This window comes from Wolffia australiana, chromosome 7, assembly GCF_029677425.1.
Source record: "Wolffia australiana isolate 7733 chromosome 7, ASM2967742v1".
Taxonomy (NCBI): domain Eukaryota; kingdom Viridiplantae; phylum Streptophyta; class Magnoliopsida; order Alismatales; family Araceae; genus Wolffia; species Wolffia australiana.
The window spans coordinates 19,737,395-19,762,292 of NC_135841.1; the positions used below are offsets into that span (position 1 = coordinate 19,737,395).

Consider the following 24,898-nt stretch of genomic DNA (forward strand, 5'->3'; position numbering starts at 1 on the left):
GCCCAATTTAAATTCTTCTCTGCAAATAGTAGTGGATTAGATTGAGCTTGATCCGGCCGTCCAACGGGAAATCGACGGACGGTGGCGTGCCGGGTTCGGCGTTCTTGCCGAGAAGCGCCCAGGAAATTCAGCGATGCAGCCGGATAAGGCTTTCGGACGACCATGACGAGCGCAACAGAGCTCCAAACAACGGTCGCGCGGGGCCGAAACCGATGGCAACGACCCCGACAACGAAGAAGAGTTGGTCCTCGAGTCCCCGAGTCGGGGCTCGGTCTACGCGGTCTGCGCTTACCCATTTCATCTCCGTCGCGTCGCCTCTCCACTGACGGACCCGCCCCATCGATAAAGGCCGGACGGAGAAGGAGGACCGACCGAGCCCGAGCCCTGGCCGAGACCCGCCCCTGCCCCTTCGCCGGCCGCTCATGGGTCGGATGGCCCTGGACGCGTGGATCGGCCGCGCCGGTCTCCGGCGCGTCCTCCGGCGGCACGCCGCGCCGGAGAGGGTGACAGCCTCATCTTCTTCGTCGGCGGAGGCGGGCGTGTTGTCCTTGGAGGTGTCGAGGGTCTACTTCCGAGTCGCCCATCTCTGGAACGCCCTCACTGATGCCCAAATCGCCCGTCTCCAAAACGACGTGTTTCGCCTCGCCGGCGTGCGGAAGCTCGTCGGCGGAGACGAGGGATTTCTCTCCGCGCTGGCCCTCGCCGAGACTCTCGACTCCCTCGGCGCCGGCTCTCGCGCCGCCGCCTTGCTCAGCCGGCGCTGCTCCGACGCCGCCCTCCGCAAGCTCGAGCAGGCGCTTCCCGACGCCGTGGCGGCCGCCGTGGCCGTGGGGGGGGGAACCGCCCTGCTGTCGGAGTGCGACGCGGAGGGTCTGAGAGGCTGGGCCCTGGCGGGGAAGAAGATGGAGAAGGAGGCGAGGAAGATGGAGCTGCAGGCGGAGGCCACTCTGCAGCTCTTCCAGGAGATGGAGATCCTCTTGGAGATGGAGGAGAGCCTGCGGCGGGAGCAGGCCAAGGAGAGCTCGAGCGCGTCCGACGGAAGCCTATCGCAGAGGGTCGACTGGCAGCGGCAGCGAGTGAGCGCGCTTCGCGAGCAGTCCCTGTGGGACAAGAGCTACGACGACATCGTCCGCCTGCTCGCGCGGTCTCTCTTCACCGTGGCCCTTCGCGTCCACGCCGTGTTCGGGGGATTCGAGACGGTGGCGGCGTCCGAGCTCAAGGCCAAGGCGGAGGAGTCGCAACCCGACGGCCTCCACAGGAGCTATTCAGAGACGGCAAGGCGGGCCTTTTCCTCTCCTCTCCAGCGCGATTGTCGGAGAGCCGCCGCGGAGCAGCGGCACCACCACTCGGGCCCGCTCGGAGCCTTCTGGCGGAAACCGGGTCCCGCCGCCGTCGGGGAGAGAAGGTTTCCGGCCAAGCCGATGACGAATTGGGCGACGTGGGCCGTCTCCCGCGGTCCGTTCTGGGGAGGCACGCGCGCCGAAGAGGCCCAGGGAAGATGGAACGAGCGGTCGGCCGGTTCCACGGTCGGCCCGGCGTGGGAGGAAGCCGCGGTCGCCGCCGCGCGAGCGCTGCTCGGCGGAGGCGACATTCTCGGCGGCGGCACTGCGGCGAGCCTCGTCGCGTCCATGGGAGGAAACTCCGTCTCGAACACGCTCGGCGCGTGCGCCTTGGCGCTGCGGTTCGCGAACATCATCGTCGTCATCGAGAGGCTGGCGGAGTGCCCGCGCCTGATCGACCGGCGCGACAGGGACGAGCTCTACGGGATGCTGCCGGCGAGCGTCCGGGCGGCCCTGCGGGCGAAGCTGAAGCCCTGCGCCAGGGCCCTGGCTCGGCGCGGGCACGACCCCGCGCTGGCGGCGGAGTGGCGGGGGGCCATTGCTAGGATCCTCGACTGGCTCTCGCCGCTCGCCCATAACACGGTGCGGTGGCAGTCGGAGCGGCGCTTTGAGCAGCAGCAGTGGCCCGCCAGGCCGAGCCTTCTCCTCCTGCAGACGCTTCAATTCGCGGACCGCGCCAAGACGGAGGCGGCCGTCGTGGAGCTTCTCGTCGGGCTCAACTACGTCTGGCGCTCCGCGAGGGAGACCAACGGCGGACCCTCGTAGGAGGCCGCAGCCCGTCTCCGATTCGAGCGCCACCCCGCCATGGCCGAACCCATTGCCGTCGAACATGAACCGCCGGCTCCGGAACATTGACCATAAACTTGGTCTTCCGGTGTCGATGTTCAGTTCAGCTTGCTATTTCAGGCCGCCACTCTGCAAGTCTTGACCCTAGTATCATGCATAACCCCAATGTCATGTCATGTCATGTCCTTGGAGACGCGCATCTCGCACGGACTCTTGCATGAATAACCATTAACCAAGCTTGGGTGGATGTGAAGTGTGTATACGTCCAGTCCTTGATCCATGAGGGTGAGATGTGATTACATGTAATCAGATATGGATGAGATTTCTGGAATCTGGTTGTAATGGGGGCTCTTTGGATAAGATATATGTCTATCCCCTTCTTTGACGCGCGAGCAGTTTCCGTGGCTATTATCTATGTTAGTTTGAGCATGGAGAGGGATCAAGTAGTTGATCATGATAACTACCAGCAACACAAAGGGAAAAAATCATGTTCTACTTGTAGAGCCAATTCATCGGAAAAATGATGTTTTTGTAGCGTCAACGAATAGGCAGATTGTTCGTTGACGTGTCTATCCGTCTGACCAACCTCAGTCAATGAACTACAAACTGTTCGTTGTTCGAGGTTGGACTCCAGTCCTTAACACCATGGATGAATATATTAACTTTTGGGCATATCTTTTCTCAGTTGGGCAATATGACGCACTCATGGGCAATTTTTCTTTGCTCGTACTATTTTTCTTTAGTTGATTATTGAAGTGATCTTCTCGTTAATGGATCATTCCAGAGATCCTTCTGATTTATCAGAGATGAGGGTCCAGAAAAATATCGCCAATTGATCTGCTAAAACTGAAATTCAGCGACTAAAAGAAGGATCGATCCTTGGAGATCCATCCTCTTTTCAAACAGAATGATTAAAAGGTAGAACCAGATCGATTCCTGAGAAATTTGTCTCGAATTCCCAGAATGTATCCTCACTTTCTGCCGCAAGTTTTCCTCCGAAAAACAGTGGAACATCGTCACAAAAAAAAAAAGTGCATTAACTCTACTTCATTTATTCAACATGCTAAACAATGAACATAACGACCTTATATAACCATTTTGGGATACTCTCAAGCCAACACTCGCAAGAAAATCTTGTTTTCATGTATTACTCTATCCGTGTTGTACATCGATTGATTACGAGCGGCTACAACAGAGTCTGTTATTCTTATTTACGGTTGCTATTGGATAAATGTTTTCATCTAGTGCTTATGGTTCAATTATTCCTCGAGAATATTTCGGTTCCTGCACATACATGTCATCAAGATATATGTCCAGATATGTGTAAGTCGTGGATTGAGACATGGTTAATGTCGCCACATAATGTCGGAAAACTCTAAAATGTACATAAGCCATAATATCTCGGGAGTATTTCATAATACTTTTGGGCATAACTTTCATGTACAATGTTTCTGTTTGATTATCTAAAAGCAATAGAAACCAAGAAAAATATGTTTTGGTATCAATAATGTACTTATGTATAAAAATAAGTGATTCCATGCATTATACGCTAAACCTAATGATCGACACATGTAAATGCATATTATGAATGCATGTTATTATCCACATACATTGCAAAATAAAAAGTCAACAACTCTTGAACACTTCAGGCATGATTTAGGATCAAATCCATTATCCCAGTTGTCGTCATCAGAAATAAATAAACACCAACCTTTTGAGGGATATATGCAATAGCGAGGGATCAAATTCTCAATGAATTATAAAACATGGGCAATAATTAAATAGTAGCGGAATTTTTCGGATAGTTCATCATCAAGAAAATAGTATTACTCAATTGTCAAACATGAATGGAAAAGGAAGAAAATTTTGGTTCCTATACCTTAGTGACATGACTTGTGCATCATTGAATAAGAAGTGTTGGGTAAAAATACGATGGTATAGCTATTTGGAAATCGTAAACATCACCGATTCGAAGAAAGTAAGAGATGACATCAATTATATTTAAATGAGATGGACAGTTAGGTATTGTTAACTTGGTGTCACTGTGGTTGATTAGACGCAAGTGAAAATTATTTTTCTTTTAGGCATCATGTTGCGCTGTGTGGACCTTGTGATAATTTTGGCGACAGGTTTTTATCCTTTGTGAGTTCATTAACAAGAATAGAATGGAGAGCAAGAGAGACTCAAAAGTATAATGCATTTTATTTTATGTATTGTTCTGTTCTCATTTAATCAAATTTCTATTCTCTCTAAGTCTCTACATTTCTGAAGCTCGAAATGTTTCTTTTAAAGATTTTGCTTTGCAAGTTTAGAGCAAATGTATTCATTTAGCCAATAAAACCATAAATATAATTACTGAGTTAGTAGCGGTTTGTTTTAATTCAATAAAATGATTCATAATTCTGTATTATAATTTTCAAATAATCATTTTACAGCAATTTAAATAATATTATATTATATCACTTTTAGTTATAACTCTCAATTCTAAGCAACATTAATAGAATTAACATACATTTAAAAATGTTGAAATCCAAACGTGTGCATGTTTCTTACTAATATTTGTGACTTGAGATTTAGCACCTGTCCAAGAGCCAATCGATCAATAAATCGATCTTTTTTTGTTCTTATCGATATAAGAATCAACCTCCCGCCCACTGCTTCATGATTAATCATCTAGTTTTAATAAATCAAGACCACGAGAGGAGAGAAAATAAAACCAAGTATAATGTCTTTATCATACGAATATCTCACAAGAAATAACTCAATGGTAAGCACTCGAAAGGGTTGAAAAATATAAAAGCAGTGAACAATCAAGAGATGGGAAACCCTCCCCAGAACGCCAATCACCAGCTATTTGGAGAGTCTCCCAATTTTCGTTTCGAATTCTTCCCCCCTCCGGGTATGTGGTGAAGTTCTTGAAGGAAATTCCTTCGAAGTTCTTCTGGGCTTGTGGTGAAGTCAAAAGCTCTTCTCCCCAACCGTGGCAGGGAGAGGTATCACTACCGCAGCATTCGCCCTCTTCAAGTGCATCGGGGCATCCCTCTAAAGCCCTGTCCGTGACCTGGGCCGGACAGTATAAGAAGGGCAAGCAGACCAGCGCAGCTTCTCCCTTTGACGACCGCTCTTCCAAAATCTTGCTTCCTCAGCGGCGCCCGGACATTAGACTACATCCGCTCATCATTCCATCTTGAGGGTATCTGTCCCTTCTCATTCTTATTTGCTGTTGCTCGGAGTCCTGGTTGAATTTTGACATCATCGAATGCATTTTCTTACAATTGATTCGCATTGCTCTGGAACAAAGATCGCGCGGGTTAATTTCGCTCCGAAGTCCCTCTACTATTTTTTCGCATGCTGCTGCCAATTTAAATTGTCAGTATTTTTCGAGTGGGAACTGGCCAGCTTTATCCTTGAGGGAACAGGCCGAAATCTGTAGAAATTCAATTCCTACCTCTCCTTATCAGGCTACCTGCGAACGTGAAAGAACCAAGATTTACAAGTAGACACGGAATAGAGGTCTTCAAATATTTGACTCTCGCTAAATGGATAGAGTTACTGGACATAAGTTGTGGAGCAAGTGATCAACATTCACCTGAGATTCGTGGAAATAGGTTCGTTTAGAGATAATCTAATTATGTTGCGAGATAATGTTTGGAAAGGAAGCATGAGAAGAGGATTCTCACATCATCTAATGAGCTGTAACTTCAGGAAAGTTTTTTTTTTCTCTTGTCATTTTTTTCTACTGGTAAGTTCCCAAGGAAAATGATTAATATATTACGGATGGATGTTTCAGGTATTTTCAAGTGTATCCAGAATTCAATCTAATTAAAGGTTGCGTTTCATAAAATATGGTTCTTGGCTAGTACAAAATTTGATACCCATCAGCCTTTCCTACATGAGGAAAATAACCCTTTTCACGCTTAAAGAACCACCATCATCACATCCATCTCGGCTTGCCAATAGAAGCAATATGAGAGATCCTGTATTTAGTAATATGAAGCACTATTTAATATTCCATTCTGGCGGTCGGGTTGTTTCTTCATAACCCTAGCTTGTTATTCTCTTTGTGTGTTAGGATAATTTCTTACACTGCGGAACACCACATCTTTGCTAGTTCTTATGTTAGACTCTTGGCTCCAGGTGTCGTGCTTCTCCGGATTCAATTTTGTATCATTTGGATGGCTCAGCCAGGAAATAGCGTGAGTAAATTTTCCCATTCTGTTTTTAGTTTTTCTCCTCTAGTTCTATTATTTTATACGCGATGATTTGTCTATGTCACTATTAAGTTCATATCCGACGTATTTTAGGGTGCTGGTGTCGACAATACATTCAGGAAAAAATTCAATCGGGAGGAGTACCTAGAGAGAGCGCGTGAAAGAGAGAAGCAGGTAATTTCAAGGCGATCAGTTGAGTCATTATTTCTCTACAGTGACAATACCTCTCAATAACTAATGGATGTCGTGATTTTCCTTGTCCTACCTTATTTTTGTTCTTGCGATGGAATAGGAAGAAGAATCGAGATCATCAAACAAAGGTACAGCATATATATTCTCTTTAGAACATCATTTGGTGTCTATTTTTGTTTATCAAACAAAGGTACAGCATATATATTCTCCTTAGAACATCATTCGATGTCTATTTTTGTTTATATTAGCTTCCATGATGTATAATTTTTTCTATAATTGAAGTATTGATTTCCCTTTAAAATGAGTATAATTTACATTGTTGGATCAGCCAAGGAACCCCCAATCCAGCGAAAGCCCTTGAAGCATCGAGATTATGAAGTTGACTTATCTTCTCGATTGGGCAAGACCCAGGTTAGCTGCAGTGCCTCATTTTCGCAATACCAGTCTCCGGAATGTATTGCTGTTTTGATGTTAAATGCTACTCCTTTGAATTTTTTATCTTTTTATTTCATCCTTTTTCGTTGTTCTTCTGTTGTATCTCATGCAAAAAAATTTAAATGAGTTCCCTTGGTCGTGTACTGTGCAAGTGTCTTTCGTATTTTATTCTGGGTTCCTCCTTGAATGCGGCTTTCAAAAGTGTCTAAGAAGGTTTATCTGGAGGCCTTGATAAACGGTAACAAACGAAAAGGCAAGTAATCGTTCGTGATAAAAATTGCCGGAGAAAATGAGATTCATTAACATCTTTGGCGTTGCTCAATTTTTCTGTATAAACATCCCTAGGTTTCGAGTTTTCTCTGATGCTTGTAATCTCCCCATTATATTTTTCAGCTTTTCTCCTTGACAAATCCTTTCCAATTCGACTTGTTATTGACTCCCTAATTACTCATGCCTGTGCTCTTTTCTGCAGGTTGTGACCCCCATTGCTCCGTTGAATCAGCAGGTACGTCTTCATTTTTTTTTGTGTATATTGGATAACTTACTGTGATCGGGTATGTGGATTCAAAATTTATCGTATTGAAGTTCGAGAACTTCAATACGATAAATTTGGTTATCGCTGCCTTTGGTTATCGCTCTCTCGGGACGTAAGAGGAATCATTTAAGTCATGAAATGTTTTTGTTCTTTGGTCCTTTGTGGATATACATAGCAATGTTATAGTTTCAAAAGCTAAAATTCCAATACTAGAAACTTTTGAGGTATCTAATACGAGAATATCAGTATATGTCGGTTTTTCCATTTTTTCTTGCATTTCATGATTATGGATGTGATTCTGCAGGCTGGCTACTTTTGTTCAGTTTGCGAATGCGTGGTTAAGGATTCGGCCAATTACTTAGATCACATCAATGGAAAAAAACGTATAGATTTCCCGTATTGTATACAATTGGTACATATCTTACCTGATTCCTGCGTCAGAGTTAAAATAGCATTTTTTGAACTCAGATCAAAGGGCATTGGGCATGTCAATGCGAGTGGAACGGGCGTCTCTTCAGCAGGTGAATCTTTCTGCTTATGCTTTTACCGGACTACTGTCTGAATTACTCTGAAGAAAACGTATGTTGTTTATGGTTTTATTGTCGGTTAGAGATTTCGCTGTACGTGTAACGCTCTTTGTTATAGAGGCACTCGAACTGTCATTCCAAGGTATTGAAATCATTGACTTTTTTTAAAAGAACTGTTTTTACTCAAGTGAAAAAGAATTGTTTTTTTTATTGAAAAGTGATAAGCCTTCTTGGTTCCCCTGCTGTGTTCTGGGAAGCAATTTTCACCTTAAAGATTGAACGTTGGATCTTCAAAGCATAAGTAGGTTGCTTAAAACTCAACTGAAGAGTCTGTTCTTTATGGGTTGTCATCTCTTTTGAGTCATTTTTAGATTTAAATCTGCGCTTAATTTGGTCCTCTTCTTCGCCTAATTTGTTTGCTGCTTAAAGGTCCAAGACAGATTTGAAGTCCTTAAGAAAAGGAAAACTGGTACCAGTTTCTCCGAGCAAGGTAAGTCTAACCAATGGCAAACGCACTCTCTTTCATGGGCTTTGATAAAAATAGACTTTAATCGTTGTTTTCTTTGGACATAGATTTGGATGAAAGGATATTAAAGCAGCAAAAGGAGGAGGAAGAACGGAAGAGACAGCGTCGAGAAAGAAAGAAGGAGAAAAAGGTCAGCAGCGGGTGTTGAACAAATTGGCTTTTCTTTTTTCTCAGAGGAGTTAAACAAATAGTTTAAGTGAAGTCTCAAAATTAAGAAATGGGTTTTCCACAGAGAGAGAAGGTGGTCGAAGATACCGTGGAGGAGGATGCTGACGCCGAGATGTCTGCCTTGATGGGCTTCGGAGGTTTTAGAACTTCCAAGAAGTGAACGACGAAGAAAAATGGCATCCAAACTGAAGAGGAACAGGAACAGGGAGGGTTCTTCATTCCCTTGTCACACTTTGTGTAAAACTGCAGAGCCTTCCTCTCCGTTTGTTATGTTACCTAACCTCCTGCTTTGTTATCTGCTTGACGCAATTTAAGTGATGAAAATAATTAGAAAGCAGACTGCCATTTGTGATGCTGAACTCATTAAACCCTGAGAATATTGCACTGGATATCTTATTACTTTTCAGTCGGTGTCCATGCGATGGATAACTCTGCCATGGCAGTAAGTTGTGATAAATAAAAGTATGATGAGCATGTGTATATCATGCAAGAACACGACAGGGTTTATTAGGATTCAGCAGATGGGCCCTCGTCATCTTTGTGCTTAACTACCCCCGAATCCACAAGAACTGGTATTTCCGCTGCAAGCCACGGCGCCAGGCCCAAGCAAAGTGCATGGGCAATGCCAAATCTTGGGCTGCGATAAGAAAAAATGTCAAAATCTATGCCGATAGATCGGAAGCCCACAAAAAAATTGCACCTTTTACTGTTTTTTAAAAATGCGCCAGAATCTAAAGAATGAAGTTGCTGTAGTAGATTGTTTTTACCAGTTCTTAGCCCAGAGAGGTTTGAAATGCACTGTCAGACAGATTTTCCCTCCGCGATACATCTGGGAGAGGTTAAAGAGCCCGGGCGTCAGATCTCGAGAAAGAGACTAAAATAAAAAGGGGGAAAGGAAAACTAGGGTTTCAAACGTTCATTCTTACCTTGTGGGTCTTGCCATCAAGCTGAGGCAGCTCGATTTCAGGAGCAGTGGCGGGATAGGTGACGGGAATGTCAAATTGGACGTCGAACTCGTAGCGACGGAGGTTGTGAACGTACCAGCAACGCCCCGTCCAGCGCGTGCCCTCCGGGTTAGCGGCGGAGATACGGAACCAGTCATTGTCGTTGGCCTTGTTCATGCCGGTGTAGGCGATCAGCGCCCGGTATTCCTCTTTCAGCCGTTGCGTCCAGGCCGCCCCCTCCCGCGGCCCCGCCCGCGTCGACAGCAGCGGAATCTGCGTCAAGGCCGACTTCGTGGTGGGATCCCAACCCTCCATCCCGAGCAAAACTTGCCTTCGCCCGCGTTCTACAAGCTTTGCCGATCGGCGCGTCAGAGAATTTGCAGTGGATTTGGGCAATTCGGCTACGCTGCTAGATCTATCTTGACCTGCCTCTGCTACATCGATCGATCGATCGATCGAGATCGAGAGAGAGAGAGAGAGAGAGAGAGAGAGAGAGAGAGAAAGAGAGACTCTTTACGTCACTGTTCATGTCAAAATTCAACTAAAAAGGTTTTACGTCACTGTTCATGTCACACGGCCTTAATCTTTATACAGAGAGATACAGTGAAAGACGATCGTCCAGGACGGGGACGAAGGACGGGAGGGTACGAAGATCATCCTGACCCATGTCCCAATCTACGCTTCGTCTCATCCCAAATATTTTCATCCACGTCATGTCCATCTGAAAACTGTCTCTCAGAGTCATACTCATCCCTTCTGACATCCGGAACGAAAATAATGTCACCCTTATAAATGCTTGGCCCTCACTCGGCCTTCCCTCTCGGCTCGTGTCCAGCTTGTGTTTGGGCTCTCAGCTTGCGTTCAGCTCGCGCTCAACTCTCCCTCTTGCTCTCTAGGGTTGCCTGCAACTTTCCCTTTCGGGCTCCCAGCTCCCGCTCAGCTTTCCCTCTTGGATCCTGCTTGTTGCTTCCCCCTACAAAGAAACCCTTCCGGCACAGCTTTTTCATCCACGTACGAAAAAATCGTCTTGTTCGCAGACGGACGGACGATTCTATGTCCCACATTCGTCTAATCTCCCGGATAGGACAATTTTTTTGTCCATGGATGAAATAACCATCCTGTCTGCATCTGTGAACTATAGAGAGACAGGAGGGAGCTGTCTATCAAAAGAAGACTCAACTAAATCTATGAGCTCTTCTAGTTGACAGCTGCTCTCATTTTGTGGAAGATTTTCCTAATTTTTCAGCCATTTCACTATCCTGTTTGATGTTTATGAAATGCTTTTTCTTAAAAAATTACGTACTTTTGAACTTTATGGGTCCTTTATCAGTGAGTTGAATGTCATTCCATTTCAATGAATGTGAATGTTCATAACCGTATGTCATGATAAATTGAGGCATTGCTTTGGTTCTATGATTTTAATGTACCGCATCTATACTTAAACTGGATATGTCTTCAATACTATAACAAGATACAGATGCCAATGATTGTCACCCAACATGATGTGCATATTCAAATGAAGACTGCAAACTGATGAAGGATGACTAGGACAGACCTAGAGTGGGTGACTAAAGGCTACCTAGGGTTGGATAAAATAAACCACAAATCAATATGTCGCTCTGAATCTTGAAATTCTGAGACAATGATGATGGTGCAGTCCCTTTCCTCATACGAGGCCAGGAATGTTGTCTTACAAACACCACAGCAAAATAATGCTCCAAATCCAAAAATCCCAACAATCTTCTACGAGAAAACAGAACCTATTCTACTAACATATTATGGCGGTGGGTAAACACACAAGAGAACACTAAAAGGAGTACTGTAATTCACCAATAGAGGGAAAACTGGACATGTGGGTGCTAACATAGCGCACCAGTGCAATGTAGAGCCTTGATTGTTGATAGGTGGGGAAAATGAGTGGCATTTCAATTGGGATGGATGCAGACCCAACTGTGTGGTAAGTTGGTCGAGGGTCAAGGGGAAGGCCGCCCCCTTGCAGGGTGCAGGGCAGGTGACCGGAAACCTAGACAGTTAATGCAGTGTACAATAGAGCTGTGCAAAGTTGTGACGCGAAGGTTGTAGTGTAGGGCAATGGCAAAGCATGAGGTCGGCGGTGTGGTGTGACAAAAACATGGGACTATAACAGCACTAGGCAACAACAGCTTTGCTCCGCTGCAGCGCGGGGCAACGGCAGTGCAAGACAAAGGCAGCAGGGCAATGGCGGTGCGAGACAACAAAGGCACATGACAATGGTGCCTTGATGAAAAAATGGCTTCATGTAACGATGGTATGAGTCAATAGTGGCTCGGTGTGGTGACTATGTGGGATGAAGGTGGCGTAGGGCAATGGCAGCATGAGACGATGGTAGCAGATACGGTAAGACACCCTCTCCGTTGCGGCGGTAAGCATTGGCAGCAAAGGCTGAGAGGGATAGGGCAGTTCATGAGAATAAATTTTTATTTCAAAAAACAACCCCTTTGTTTGATCAAATATGGCCTATTTATTGGCCTTCAATGAGAGAGAAAATAAACCAAATTTTGGAAAATTTGAAGTTCAATAATAAATAAAGTAAGGATCCTTGACCAGGGGTTGACGATGACGGTGTGTCATAACTGATCGAAATATATGTTGCCAGTAAGACAATCACACATTCCACATCTCGTTCCATGTTCATTAATAGAACATATTCATTATAGTGCACATTTGATGCTTATAATGAAGTCCATGAATACATGATCGGACTTAGTGAATTATGATAAAATCAAAATATGGAGATCATTAGTTTTTAAACATGTGCTCTAAACATTCTTATTCAAAGGATACGTAAGAAGGACATCGAAGTATATGGACCGAATAACACTATCTACCCTCACTTATATGATGAGTATGGTCAGTCCCGTAGCCATTAGTGTGGAGACAATAAGGATAGATAGTGGGTGCTCTTTAGTGGAAAGAGTTCACTGAATTGATCCATATGAATCCCTGAATGGTATTATATTGATTTTCCAATCAAGTTGATTCAGCTCATCCTTGTGTAAGTGGTCCTTAGACTTGAGACACCAAGGACATCTTGTGGACGACATGGTTTCTTTGACTATGACCTACGTGTCCTCAATCATGAGATTCTAAATAGTCTTAGTTGGGGTGCATCAAGAAGTTCACGAAGACAATTGATTGGTCAAGATGGGATCATCCACCCTCGGTATAGGAGGTGATAGCTTAAGGAAGACAATGCAATGAAGTCCTTGGCCAAGGTAGTGAAATATCGGAGAAGAGTTCTTTGATGATTTCGGAATGCATCAGTACAAACTTGGATGACCAATTAGGGTTTGACAGTTGACCATACCCTAAGTCATCCAAGGAGCATCAAGTGGATGAGAGAATATGCATACCCAAAAAATGATGACGAACAGGTTCCATGAGTGAGTTGATACACACTCTTTTGTATATTTTATAGCAGGAGGTGTAGCTTGACACCCCGTGTGTTGGAGATCCAACCTATCGATTGGGTTACATCAATCCAACGTTAATTAATCTATATGATGATATAGTTAATTAATTTGGAAGGCTAATAAAGGTTATTGGGCCACTAGAGTTGGTAACGATACTGATACAAGGTATTAGAGGGTCACACACAAATGGTCTTTTGGATATCGGAAGATATACTTAGGTTTTGGGGATTTTTATGAAAAATGTCCACTTAGTATAATTAGACGAAGGCCTTGAACAAAATTCACCCAGACCAGAATTGTTTAGTGGCCTTCCCCTTCTTCTCCCCTCTCCCCATGACTTCTCTCCACTCTCGAAGCAATTGGGACGGTGTAACGATGGCGACAGAGGTTGAACGGGACCAGTCAAAGAGGAGGAGGAGATCCGATGTGCCGAGGACCACGTGGATATGTCTAGACGCTGCACACTTGAGCAGCCCTATTCATCTCGCTCTAGGATCCAAGAAATCATGGATGATATCCATGCACAGGTTCTTCGATTCAACATTTTTTATGATGTCATTCGATTTTGCTAAAGTCTTACGCTGCGTATCTGATGGAGGACCATCCATTCGATCATGCCCCGATCCGTCGCCAGCCATGTCGTGAAGCCCAAGCCGACGTAAAGAATTTACAGTTCCACTACCAAGTTTGAGAAGCGACATAGTCATATCGCTTCGTGTCGTGTATCTTTTTTGTTCTTTCTTCCTTTCATCATCTTTGGATTATCGGGAGGCCCCTCCCGCGTGAGTATCGGCCTCCCCTTGTACGTGTTTTTATTTTAATTATGTTAATTGTTATCTTTAGGGGGAGGAAATCAATGTTGGGCTTCTTCTCCCCCTAAAGATCCCTTTTAAGGGGGAAATCCCAATAGGCCTTCCCGTTAAAAGGGGGCCCAACTAGGCTTCCATAACTATCACCTCCCCTCTATAAAGAAGAGGGAGGAGTGGATGTGGAGGCCAAGTCATTGTGTTGAAGAATTCCCGATGTGATTCCCAATTGGCAGTTATTTGTTTTTTTTTCATCATGTTTGCCCTCTGAAGAAGAAGAAGATACCATAGAAGAAGAAGAGTCCCTCTCCGCCACTGTTATTGCTGAAGAAGAAGAGAGAAAGCGTTCAAGAGAGAAGAAGAAGAAAAAAACTTCTGAAGAAAGTCGACTGTCGTGATCATTTTCTGGGTGTTGCTACTGAAAATAATCATCTGGATTTCATACTCGCCCATATCATCGCCACGCAGGCCATCGTTCGATTGATGTTTTCTGCATTTCTGCCCAAGTGAATCTGATCACGTGGATCAAGAAGCCGAGTCATCCACGAGGTTACTCTCCCCAAACCGTGCAATATGTGAATCGGTCTGCTTGCTAAACCCTGTCGAGGGGTGATTGACCGATCAAGCAACTCTTGTCCTGATTCGCCGTTGTTCCTCTGACTGGCTGGTGACTTCATCGGGGATTATTGTCTACAGTCAACGATTGCCTGCAGACAACTCCATCCATGGATAATGCGGTGTGATCCCCTCTATACGAGTCCAATCTTCCTCAATGGTCAACTCTTGCGACCTTCTGGTGTCCCTTCTGGTTGTTGATCTGACCTGCTACGGAGAACTCCGTGGTCTCCCCATGATCTTCTATGGCACAAAAGCAGACCGTGGATTTCTCCATATCAATTTCACAATCGCTTCGACCATAGGGGATCGGTGCATCCTCCGTTGTGGCTGTGTCAACCAATCATTTGTTCACTTCAAGAGGCAACGATCCAACTGTTCTCTCTCCCTCTCAACAATGCGGAAGATCTCTCCTGCACTATTATGCACGTCTTTACGTCGCAGTCCGAACGTTCCCAGTTTCATCCCGACTGCGTCCTTGGCATATGTACTGCGCCTCATCCCAGTGCTTGCTGCCCTCCTCGACTTTGATCATCTCGTGGGTGGCCCTTCATCTGCCCCTCCTGATCTTCATCGACGGTACCAACACGTTCGATATTCAAATCGAGCCCACATGTCTCATCTTCCCTTTTCATCTACAGTGTTGTTTTATCTGTTTCAGTTCCGATCTCTAGATTGCTCATCGCCTTCGAGTGAATTTAAATGTGAATTTAGGATTAGCCACCTTATTTGTGTTAGAAAATCCCTTTGGCGGTATCGGATCAGCTCGTTCAGGTTGACGGTGCGAACCTCAGTGGATGAAGGTCGTCCCCACCACATCGACTCTTTGAGCCAATTACGCGGGTCATTGGGAGCTTGATCGTGTCACACCCGTCACTTGTCGCCCAATTGAGTTGTGTCTTGTGTCATTCGATGATCGACATATTTCTTGTTATTATTTTCACAATTCATTTGCATTAATCATCGTTATTAAGCTTGCATTTAGTGCTTATTTACTTGACGTAACATGAAGTGTCTATTACGGCCGTCGTGTTACATCAGTATCATTTTGATTTCTTCATCCATGTTGAGGCCTATAGAACCCAACAATAACTCGAGTCGTCTCCTCCTGAGGTGTGGCTTCAGATTGTGGAGCATGGTCACATGCTTCACAAGTTTATGACCAAACTAGACCCCCTACACGGTGTGTAGTGCCATTCTGGAGCCAGAATCTACACCGCAAAACACACAAAAATGCACAAAGAGAATCTTTATAAATGTTATGGATACCATTATTATAAACTCTCAGAAGACTCAAGAGAAGAGAGAGAGAAAGAGAGAAAGAGATGATAATCAAGAGGCCAAATAGAGAGAAATAGAGAGGAAATGACAGAGAAAGATATATAAGAGGGAGATGTGAAACAAAAGAAAGAGAGGGAAAAAGATGGGAAGATATAGAAACAACAGAGAGAATAGCAAAGAGAGAAAGAGAGAGATAACAAGAGATAGAGAGAGATGAGCAAATAGAGAAAGAGAGGGGTAACAAGGAGATAGAGAGAGATGAGCAAAGAGAGAAAGAGAGGGGTAACAAGGAGATAGAGAGAGATGAGCAAAGAGAGAAAGAGAGGGGTAACAAGGAGATAGAGAGAGATGAACAAATAGATAAAGAGAGGGGTAACAAGGAGATAGAGAGAGATGAGCAAAGAGAGAAATAGAGGGGTAACAAGGAGATAGAGAGAGATGAGCAAAGAGAGAAATAGAGGGGTAACAAGGAGATAGAGAGAGATGAGCAAAGAGAGAAATAGAGGGGTAACAAGGAGATAGAGAGAGATGAGCAAAGAGAGAAAGAGAGGGGTAACAAGGAGATAGAGAGAGATGAGAAATGTTAGAGAAAGATAAGATAGAGTTTAACAACGAGGGAGAGAGAGATGAGAAATGGTTGACAGAGGTGAAAACAAAATAGAAAGATAGAGAGATGAAAAACAAGAAAGAGAGCAAGGAAGACGGACATAGAGTGAGGGAATTGAAAGAGAGATGAGAGAGAGAAACAAGAAAATGGAGAGGAATGGTGGACAGACGGCAACTGTTTTTACTCTTTAAAAATATTACACATGCCTGCACAACCACATTGCACAAAGGCCTACACAATGGTCATAATGGATGCTCTGTATGTTGCATGAAATGTAGTTTTAAAATCACATTGCACTAGCCAATAACTATGCAACCGCACACAACACTATGAAGGCTATCCTTGGCTAATGCTACCTAGTTGTGGGTGTTGGTCATTATGGTATTGAATAATACTACCAAGTATGTTCCATGCTTTTGAATTTGTAGATGTGTTTCAGTTATCCTGTAATGGCTAATCTGTTTGGATGATACTTATTAATGTCCCAAAATCAGAGCTGTTGTGGTTTAATAAACTCACAAATTAAGCTTTAATCGTGTTGTCGATGTTTTTGATTTAAATCAATAAATTTATGAAAACTCGATACTCACTCAAGTAAATTTATCTAGGAATTGATGAGTATAGGTCATCTCCACAGGCAATAGAAATCAGGGATGAGAACAAATACTTTTAAAATACAAGATATTGATGTGATGAAAGCTATGAGGTCTGATGGTGTTAATATTTTTTAATAAGGATAAGATGAATAATAATAAGAGTAACACATAGTTAGATGTGAATCTAGTGAAAGAGAATGGAAGAGTAAGATGGATGAGATGGAGGAAGAGTGATGATGTATGTAGAAGATGAATAAGGGATGAACCTGGTGAAATAGGTGAACTAGTGTTTTTGATTAAATAACGATTATAAGATGAGATGTGATGGATTGAGACATAGTGCTGATGGTAAAATGAAAAGAAGAAAATATGTTGATCTAACCTTATAGATGTATTGGATATAAATCAATATAAGCCAAGGGTACTTAACATAGGGCTTTACGCTCCACCAGGATCTTGACATCCTTTTGATGTAGAAAAGCCTCTCCTCTTGTCTATTTATATTTTTTAAGCACTCGGGCTCCAAGTAACGCTTGAGGGATCTTCAAACCCTCCCTCTCTTTAAATCAGCCTCTCAAAGGTGGAAGCAATCTCAAAGATTTCTTTACAGAGATAGGGGCCCGTCTCATATATCCAGTCATGTGGATGGATAAAGGGGAGAAAGAAAAACTTGTCGTGAATATTTCATCTCGATCAGCCTTCTGGATTGGCAGATTTCAAGCCTAAACTTGGATGATTCCTGGCCATTGATTTACTCTAATTTTTTCTATCGCCTCACCCCCACCACTGCCATCACATTATGTCGAGGTTTTCTTCCTTGGAATTTACAAAATTCTTCCAATGACTGACCCAGCTTTTCCTTTTTTCTCCTTGCTCATCAGCTCATAGGATGTGTGTATCCATGCATGCAAAAAGACAAAAAAGAAGTACATTTAAACATCTATTAAGTGTGGGATGTGCCAACACATTTTTTTGCATCATGTCACATGACATTCTAGCCGTCCAATCCCATACCACCAGCTGCACCTGTGAAATTTAAGAAAAAAGGAGAAATCATTCCTAACGATTATGCACCACATGGCAACTTGTTTTCACTCACCACATAAGCCTTCATTTTTTTTTGTCCAATCACAGTGTCTCACATGTGCAACATGCCTACTGCTGTAATTTTTGACTTTCCAAAATAAAATAAATTAATAAACTATTTTTTCTCGGTTCATGTAACAAAATTTATCGAAATTTAGACCTCCCTCTCCCTTTTTTTCATTCAGCCGCATCACCTTTGTACAAAAAAAGAATAATTTGTAAGTAATGGTTAGCCATTATGTCATCACGTTTTTGTGATGTCATAATAGCCCATTTGTAATTATAAACTGCATTAATCATTGTGAACGACAATGGTTGGTCCCCATACAAGGAATTGAATGGTGAAGCATAGTCAAGCGAGTATATTAAACCTAAATATGTTAATTAATCATAAAATCATATACGATCCAGAGAATTAAATAAGATATATTTTTTGACTTAGAAAAATAATATCTTTAATAAATTAAAGTCAAATTTTCAGGAGGAATATATTCTGACACAAAATATTATTTTCTTTCAGTATATGAGGTTAGAAAAATCTTTAAAATTACTATAGTCATAAATTTCAAAAAAATATACTTTTTTTAATGATTTTAGTCTTGATAACAATCATATGAAATCAATTCAATCCAAATACTTTTGCAAACATTGTCATATTAACCTGCTAAATATGTGTGTTATCGATGAAGTTCTTGACACTAGCCTTCTAATTCAGATATCCTCATTTTATAAATCAAATTATACTTGTTTTATATCTTATTATGTATAAAATAAACTTGAATGTTTATACTTTTCATGAAGTCCTGTTTAGCTTCCCTCCCTGAAACCCTCACCGGTTGGCTGCCTAGTCACCATGTAGTGACTTATTTGAGAATCCTAATGCAAAATGAAAGGGTATGTAGGTGACATCAAACCCAAGAGATTATGGAGGTTATCTGGTTGAGATTGATTGAGGGGACCTGACAATGGGGGGTTCTCTTACTAAGGGCAAAAGTGTCAACAAGGTCAAGTTAGGGAATTTTTTGAAAGAGTTAAAGGGTACATAAGGTCTTTCATAAACCCAAAGAGACAATCAGGCTGGGATGTGATAAACAGAGAAGCATGAATAATTTTCAAAGGCATAATAAAAATTTCATAAACCCTTTTTTGACGTTGATCCCATCAATTTTTTTCACAAAGCCCTTTAAATAGTGGCATCCAGCTGGAGAAGTGGAAGGGGTAGCGGGCATGATTGAATATCATGATTGACATTCCATGTGGAGTAGCCAAAAATGAGAACTTCATACAGTGGTCTAAGTAATATTGTAAGGCCCCAAAGTATGCGACATTCTTGTATAGAGGCATACGTACTTACTATGGGGACATGTATGTGTACTGGACTCATGATTGGAGGTTAAGTTTTTAAGTATGAACACTACGAACATGCACTGCGGATGGTGATGCCTGACCCTGATTTTTTAAAGCCAACGCCCTTATGGTGTGCATGGTCGTTAGTGCTCAATCGCGTCGGATCAAAGGAGGGCCCTGCGTGTTGGGCGCGCAGGTGCCAAGCTCCATGCGCATGTGCGGGACGCGCAAGCTACGCAGTGGAGGCGCAGGCGGTGTGCGCGTAGGAGCCAGACTGTTTGTGGGGCGTGTGGCGCTCCAACAGGTAGTGTTGGGCGCAATGCACCCAGCTTGGGACGTCGAGCATGGCGGCGCCTAAGCAGACCATGCGCGATGGTGTCAACATGGGTGCTTGGCACGCGGACGCCAAGGCTGGGCTTGGACGGGCAAGTGTGCCGAATGCCAATGCCCACAGGCTCATGGCTCCTGGCCTAGGGGCACGTGTGTAGTGGCGGTGCCAGTAGCCGCGGGTGTGTGGCTATGGGCCTCAAGGTGCGAGGGCGACACTGCTCGGGTGTGTCGTGCCTCGTCTGATTACTTTGGTATCTTCCATGGTCTTTCCCCATGTAATCCCTACGACTACGATGTAATCCCTTCTGATAGTTAATGCAATGACCTTATTCCTGTACGGGGCTGCATCCCCACCTTCTCTCCTAACCCCTTGTGAGCATTCTTAGGCTATTGCAAAGACTTCCGTTGCAACGAAGTAAGGTTGCTCAGTGTTCTTGCTCCAATCACTAAGGCTGGCATGCGGTGGATTCAAGCATTGTTCCTAGCTTGGGATTTGACCGAGTGACAAATATGCATAGACCAAAATGCAACTTATGGTGTCTAAGGTCGTATAATAGGCAACAAGAAATTGTTTGTGAAGAATAAGAAGATTGTAACTGAGGAATTAAGAGGCATGCATGGCATTTCCCAAAATGTGGATGCAACGAAAGTTGAGAGCATCGGTGACATGTTGGGCATCATTGTCCACTAGGAGGACAAGGACTGGATCTCATAGAACAAGTGCTTGACCATGTGTTAGCTCAATGCAGTTTACATTTGGGAGGGCATGGTCAACATCATTTCAATGATGCTTGAAAAGTTTGAGCTCACCTAGTGGGTATGACTACATTTAAACCTTAATCTCCTTTTCTGTTTTCACATTACTTCCCTATTCCAAATTTGTGCAACCATTTCTGATAACGACTGCAGCAACAAAAGGATGCTACAAGTTATTCAATCGACAAACCCATATGTCAATGTGAAAAACATTATATGCAGATGTTGATGGAAATATATATGGCTGGCCGAGGGCACCCACGCTTTCGGTTTAAAATCCCTGGGAATCAGGAGTTCTCGAGGTCAGCGAACGAAGCTGTTATCAAAGTCACTACGATCGCTAGTTGACGGAAGCAGGCAGCTAGCTCGACAGCAAGCAGCAAAGCGGTTCTCGAGGCCGAATGGCTGAGGGCACCTCGAGTTTCCGGTAAGAGAAAATCCCGGATATCTGGAGTTCAGAAGCTCTAGGGGTTTGGAATTTCCCGTTTCGACTAGGCCCAGAAACCAGGTCCGGATAAGCAGCAGCTCTTCAAGCAAGAGGGGAAGGCTGTCCAACCAGTTCTGGAGTGCAAGAGTTTTGTAGTTTTCGAGAGTCGGGAGTTTGCAGTTCCGACCGCCCGCCCAAGGCCCCAGAGAAAAAGCAGTCCTGAAAAACTCCCGAACTGCCTAAATTGTCCAACACTACAGAGCGGAGCGATCCTCGAGGCCTCCGTGCCGAGGGCACCCGGAGTTACGGTTTCAGAAAACAGGTTCGGGTAGTTTTCTTTGGCACCTTTGGAGTTTTAAATTCTTGCAGCTAAAGCGGTAATTGCGATTTCTTAAAATCGGGAAGACAGACGCAAAGGATAGGCGAAATGGATACGAGTGCCGGCTTGGGTTTTGGTTGCTTTTTTACTTGGTCTGGTGTGCCCGACGTGACTATTCGTTCGAATGTGGTTGCGAGCAGATACTTCGAGCGAGAACAAACAACAAAGTGAGGGTTTTCAAGAACGAGCTCTGTTGGGGCCCCTTAGCAACACCGGCTCCTAACAACAGCGGCTTCGGCCCTATGAGGGAGGCAATGCATTTATTCGCGCGCACGCGCGTCACGCGCAATTGCGAAACCCTGCCTAAAACCCGCGTTTTCGCCCCGAAATGTAGTTTGTATCATCAAAGTCTAAAATTCCAGTTTTAGACGCTGTTTTTCTAAACAAAAATGAATGTTAGGGCTGTGCCGAGACCTGAGAATCGGGTCGAGGAGCCCCTCATGTACAAGCGTGCGAGCACGCGCACGCTTATTCCAAAAGGATGCTACAAGTTATTCAATCGACAAACCCATGTGTCAATGTGAAAAACATTATATGCAGATGTTGATGGAAATATATATGGCTGGCAAGCTAATCATACATTCCATATCTCATTTCATTTTCATTGATAGAACATATTCATTACAGTACATGCATGATGCTTATAATGAATTCCATGAATACATGAACGGACTTAGTGAATTATGATGAGATCGCAATACAACGATCACTAGTCTTTAAGCATGTGTTCTAAATATTACTATTTGACTACAGGAGAAGGACATCGAAGTCTGCGGATTGAATAACACTATCTAGCCTCACTCATATGATGAGTATGGTCGTTCCCATAGCCATTAGTGTGGAGACAATAAGGATAGATAGTGGGTGTTCTTTAGTAGAAAGAGTTCACTTAATTGATCATTGAATGGAACTGCCAACCAAGTTGATTCACATCTTCATTGTGTAAGTGGTTCTTAGACCTGAGACACCAAAGATGTCTTGCGGACGGATAGTTGTGTTTTGACTATGACCTACGTGTCCCTAATCACGGGATTCTAAACGGTCTTAGTGCAGGTGCATCAAGAAGTTTACGAAGATGATTGAGTGGTCACAATGAGATCGTCTCACTTGGTATAAGAGGTGACACCTCAAGGAAAGCAATGCGATGAAGTCCTTGCCAAGGCAAGGAAATATTGGAGAAGATTTCTCTGATAATTTCAGAACGCATTAGTACTTACTTGGATGACCAACTAGGTTTTGACAATTGACCATACCCTAAGTCATCCTAGGCGCGTCAAGTGGATGAGAGAATATATATATTCAACAAATGATGATAAAAAGGTTCCATAAGTGAGGCGATACACACTCCTTTATATCTTCTAGAGCACGAGGTGAAGCCTAGCACCCCATGTGTTGGAAAGTCAACCTATCGATTGGGTTAAATCGATCTGACATTAATTAATCTATGGGATGATATAGTTAGTTAATTTGAGGCCAATAAAGGTTATTGGGCCACATGAGTCATTAACTAGACTGATACATGGGCCTAAATGGTCACGCAAATGGTTTTTGGACGTCGAAGGATATTATTAAGTTTTGAGGGTTTTATGAAAGATACTCACTTGGTATAAATAGGGGAAGGCCCTGAACGAAGTTTACCAATGCCAGAATTTTTCATGAGTCTTCCCCTTCTTCTCCCTTCTCCCCATGGCTCCTCTCCACTCTTGATGCAATTGGGATGGCGTAATGACGGTGATGAAGGTTGAACGTGGATTGTCATTGTGAAGGAGGAGATTCAACATGCCAAAGATCGTGTAGATATGTCTAGAGGCTACACACATGAGCATCTTGACACGCCTCACTCAAGGATCCAAGAAATCACGCATGTGATCTATGCATGGGTATTTTGTTGCAATGTTTTATCGATGTCATTATGATTCATTTTAAGTCTTCTGTTGCAAATCATTTTGATTTTTTCATCCATATCAAGGCTTGTAGAACCCAACAGCTTCCCCATCATATACCTTAATGTCAAGGTTGGTCTCTTTTCTCTCTCTCCCCTACTCTCTATCTCTCTTTTCCCTCTCTTTTCCCTCTCCTTTCTCTCTATCTCTCTCTTGCTCTATCCACCCTCTAGGCCATCTATTATCCAAATTAATGACACTAATTTAAAATTAATTTTAATTAGACAAACTTTTTAATTAACTATATTAATATTTTTATGCTAGTTAGCATAATATATTGGTTCATGGTGTATGGGGTGTCAATCAACATGTCATGCTCCAGAAAATACAAAGGGGCATGATAACTCACTTATGGAAGCTTACCATCTTTGCTTGGTATGTATGTATAATACCTATCTTTCTTGATACTAGTAGAACATTTTGAGTATGGTGAACTACCCAACCCAAATCAGTCATGTGTTTAGGAATTCTTTAGAGAACTACTACGATATTCCACTAGTGTAGCAAATGACTTCATTGCATTGTCTTTCTTTAGTTGTTTCCTCATATACTAAGGGTTGACTATACTGTCTTAACCACTCAATCACCTTTGTAACTTTGTCCTACATCAGAGCTAAGATGATTTAGAATTCCATATTTGGAGCTCAGAGGTCATAGAAAAAGTACAATTGTCCATTAACAAGATGTCTTGGTGTCTCAAGTTTTAGGAGCACTTACACAATTGTGAGATGAATCAATTTAATTAATATTTATTTTGATTTCATATTAATCAATTTAGTTAATTATTTCTCCTAAATATCATCCACTAGCAGTCCTTAATGTCACCACACTAATGACCCTGGAATCAGCCATACTCATCGTATGAGTAGTTCTAGATAGTGTTTTTATCATGATATTTGGATGTACTTCCTGAATATCCTCTGAGTATGAAGATTAGAAGATATGTGTAAAGACTACTGATATCTCTATTTTCTGATATCTTTAAAATTCACTTGGTCATAGGATGTATTCATGCACTATAACAGTATATTATATCGGTAAATATTGGATGAGATGTGGAATGTGTGATTGACTTGGAGGCCACATTTATATCTATCAAAATATAATCTAATTTATAAATTCTTAGATATCAATTCAATGAAATATTTCCCACAGACCACCCACTACTTGTCATTAGTGTCTCCGCACTAGTGGCTATGGGACCATTCATACTCATCATATGAGTGCAAACATATTGTGTTATCTTGAACAGATATGTTCATGTTCATTTTCATTATAATACATTTTTTAAAGGCATGTGATCACCATATTCTGATATATTCTTAATTAACTTAAGTTTTACATGCATTCATGGACTTCATTTATAAGCATCACACGTGCATTATACTAAACATATTGCATCTATGAATCTTAAATGAGACACAAAGTGTATAATTGGTTTGTAAGCCACATATATTTCCAACATGAAGGTACACTTAAATGGTTTTAATTTTGTATGGTAGGAAGGCCCTAGAAAAATCACCTATACGAGACTTCCTTTAGTGCCCATTCTTCTTCACCCATCTCATATTGGAAACCCTACCTTCTCAACATAACCTTAAAGACAAGG

At 43.1% G+C, this 24,898-nt stretch overlaps 3 protein-coding genes across 5 annotated transcripts; 2 read left to right on the top strand and 1 right to left on the bottom strand.

Annotated features, from left to right (window-relative positions):
* The first annotated feature begins 138 nt into the window (after positions 1-138).
* Positions 139-2,511, top strand: LOC144705336 (uncharacterized). The gene has a single exon (XM_078577952.1). It carries the CDS (start codon positions 423-425, stop codon positions 2,103-2,105), a length of 1,683 nt encoding a protein of 560 aa, XP_078434078.1. The 5' UTR covers positions 139-422; the 3' UTR covers positions 2,106-2,511.
* Positions 2,512-4,934: 2,423 nt separating this feature from the next.
* LOC144705340 (C2H2 and C2HC zinc fingers superfamily protein) lies at positions 4,935-9,072 on the top strand. 3 transcript variants are annotated; one of them, XR_013582030.1, is made up of 12 exons: positions 4,935-5,319; positions 6,264-6,322; positions 6,431-6,511; positions 6,630-6,657; positions 6,858-6,940; positions 7,437-7,469; positions 7,804-7,882; positions 7,968-8,020; positions 8,110-8,168; positions 8,245-8,327; positions 8,456-8,516; positions 8,600-8,672. XR_013582030.1 is itself a non-coding variant. In XM_078577954.1 (11 exons), the coding sequence occupies exons 2-11, from the start codon at positions 6,302-6,304 to the stop codon at positions 8,878-8,880; spliced, it is 618 nt and encodes a 205-aa protein (XP_078434080.1). In that variant the 5' UTR covers positions 4,940-5,319; positions 6,264-6,301; the 3' UTR covers positions 8,881-9,072. The 3 variants fall into 3 exon arrangements, 1 of the variants encoding a protein (XP_078434080.1); XR_013582029.1 differs by lacking the exon at positions 8,245-8,327 and adding an exon at positions 8,785-9,072 and having other exon boundaries at positions 4,936-5,319; positions 8,600-8,682; XM_078577954.1 differs by lacking the exons at positions 8,110-8,168; positions 8,245-8,327 and adding an exon at positions 8,785-9,072 and having other exon boundaries at positions 4,940-5,319; positions 8,600-8,682.
* Positions 9,073-9,083: 11 nt separating this feature from the next.
* On the bottom strand, positions 9,084-10,160 carry LOC144705341 (ubiquitin-fold modifier-conjugating enzyme). The gene is made up of 3 exons (XM_078577956.1): positions 9,647-10,160; positions 9,488-9,549; positions 9,084-9,357 (listed from the first exon to the last, which is right to left on the bottom strand). Exons 1-3 carry the CDS (start codon positions 9,977-9,979, stop codon positions 9,228-9,230), a joined length of 525 nt encoding a protein of 174 aa, XP_078434082.1. The 5' UTR covers positions 9,980-10,160; the 3' UTR covers positions 9,084-9,227.
* Positions 10,161-24,898: the final 14,738 nt, after the last annotated feature.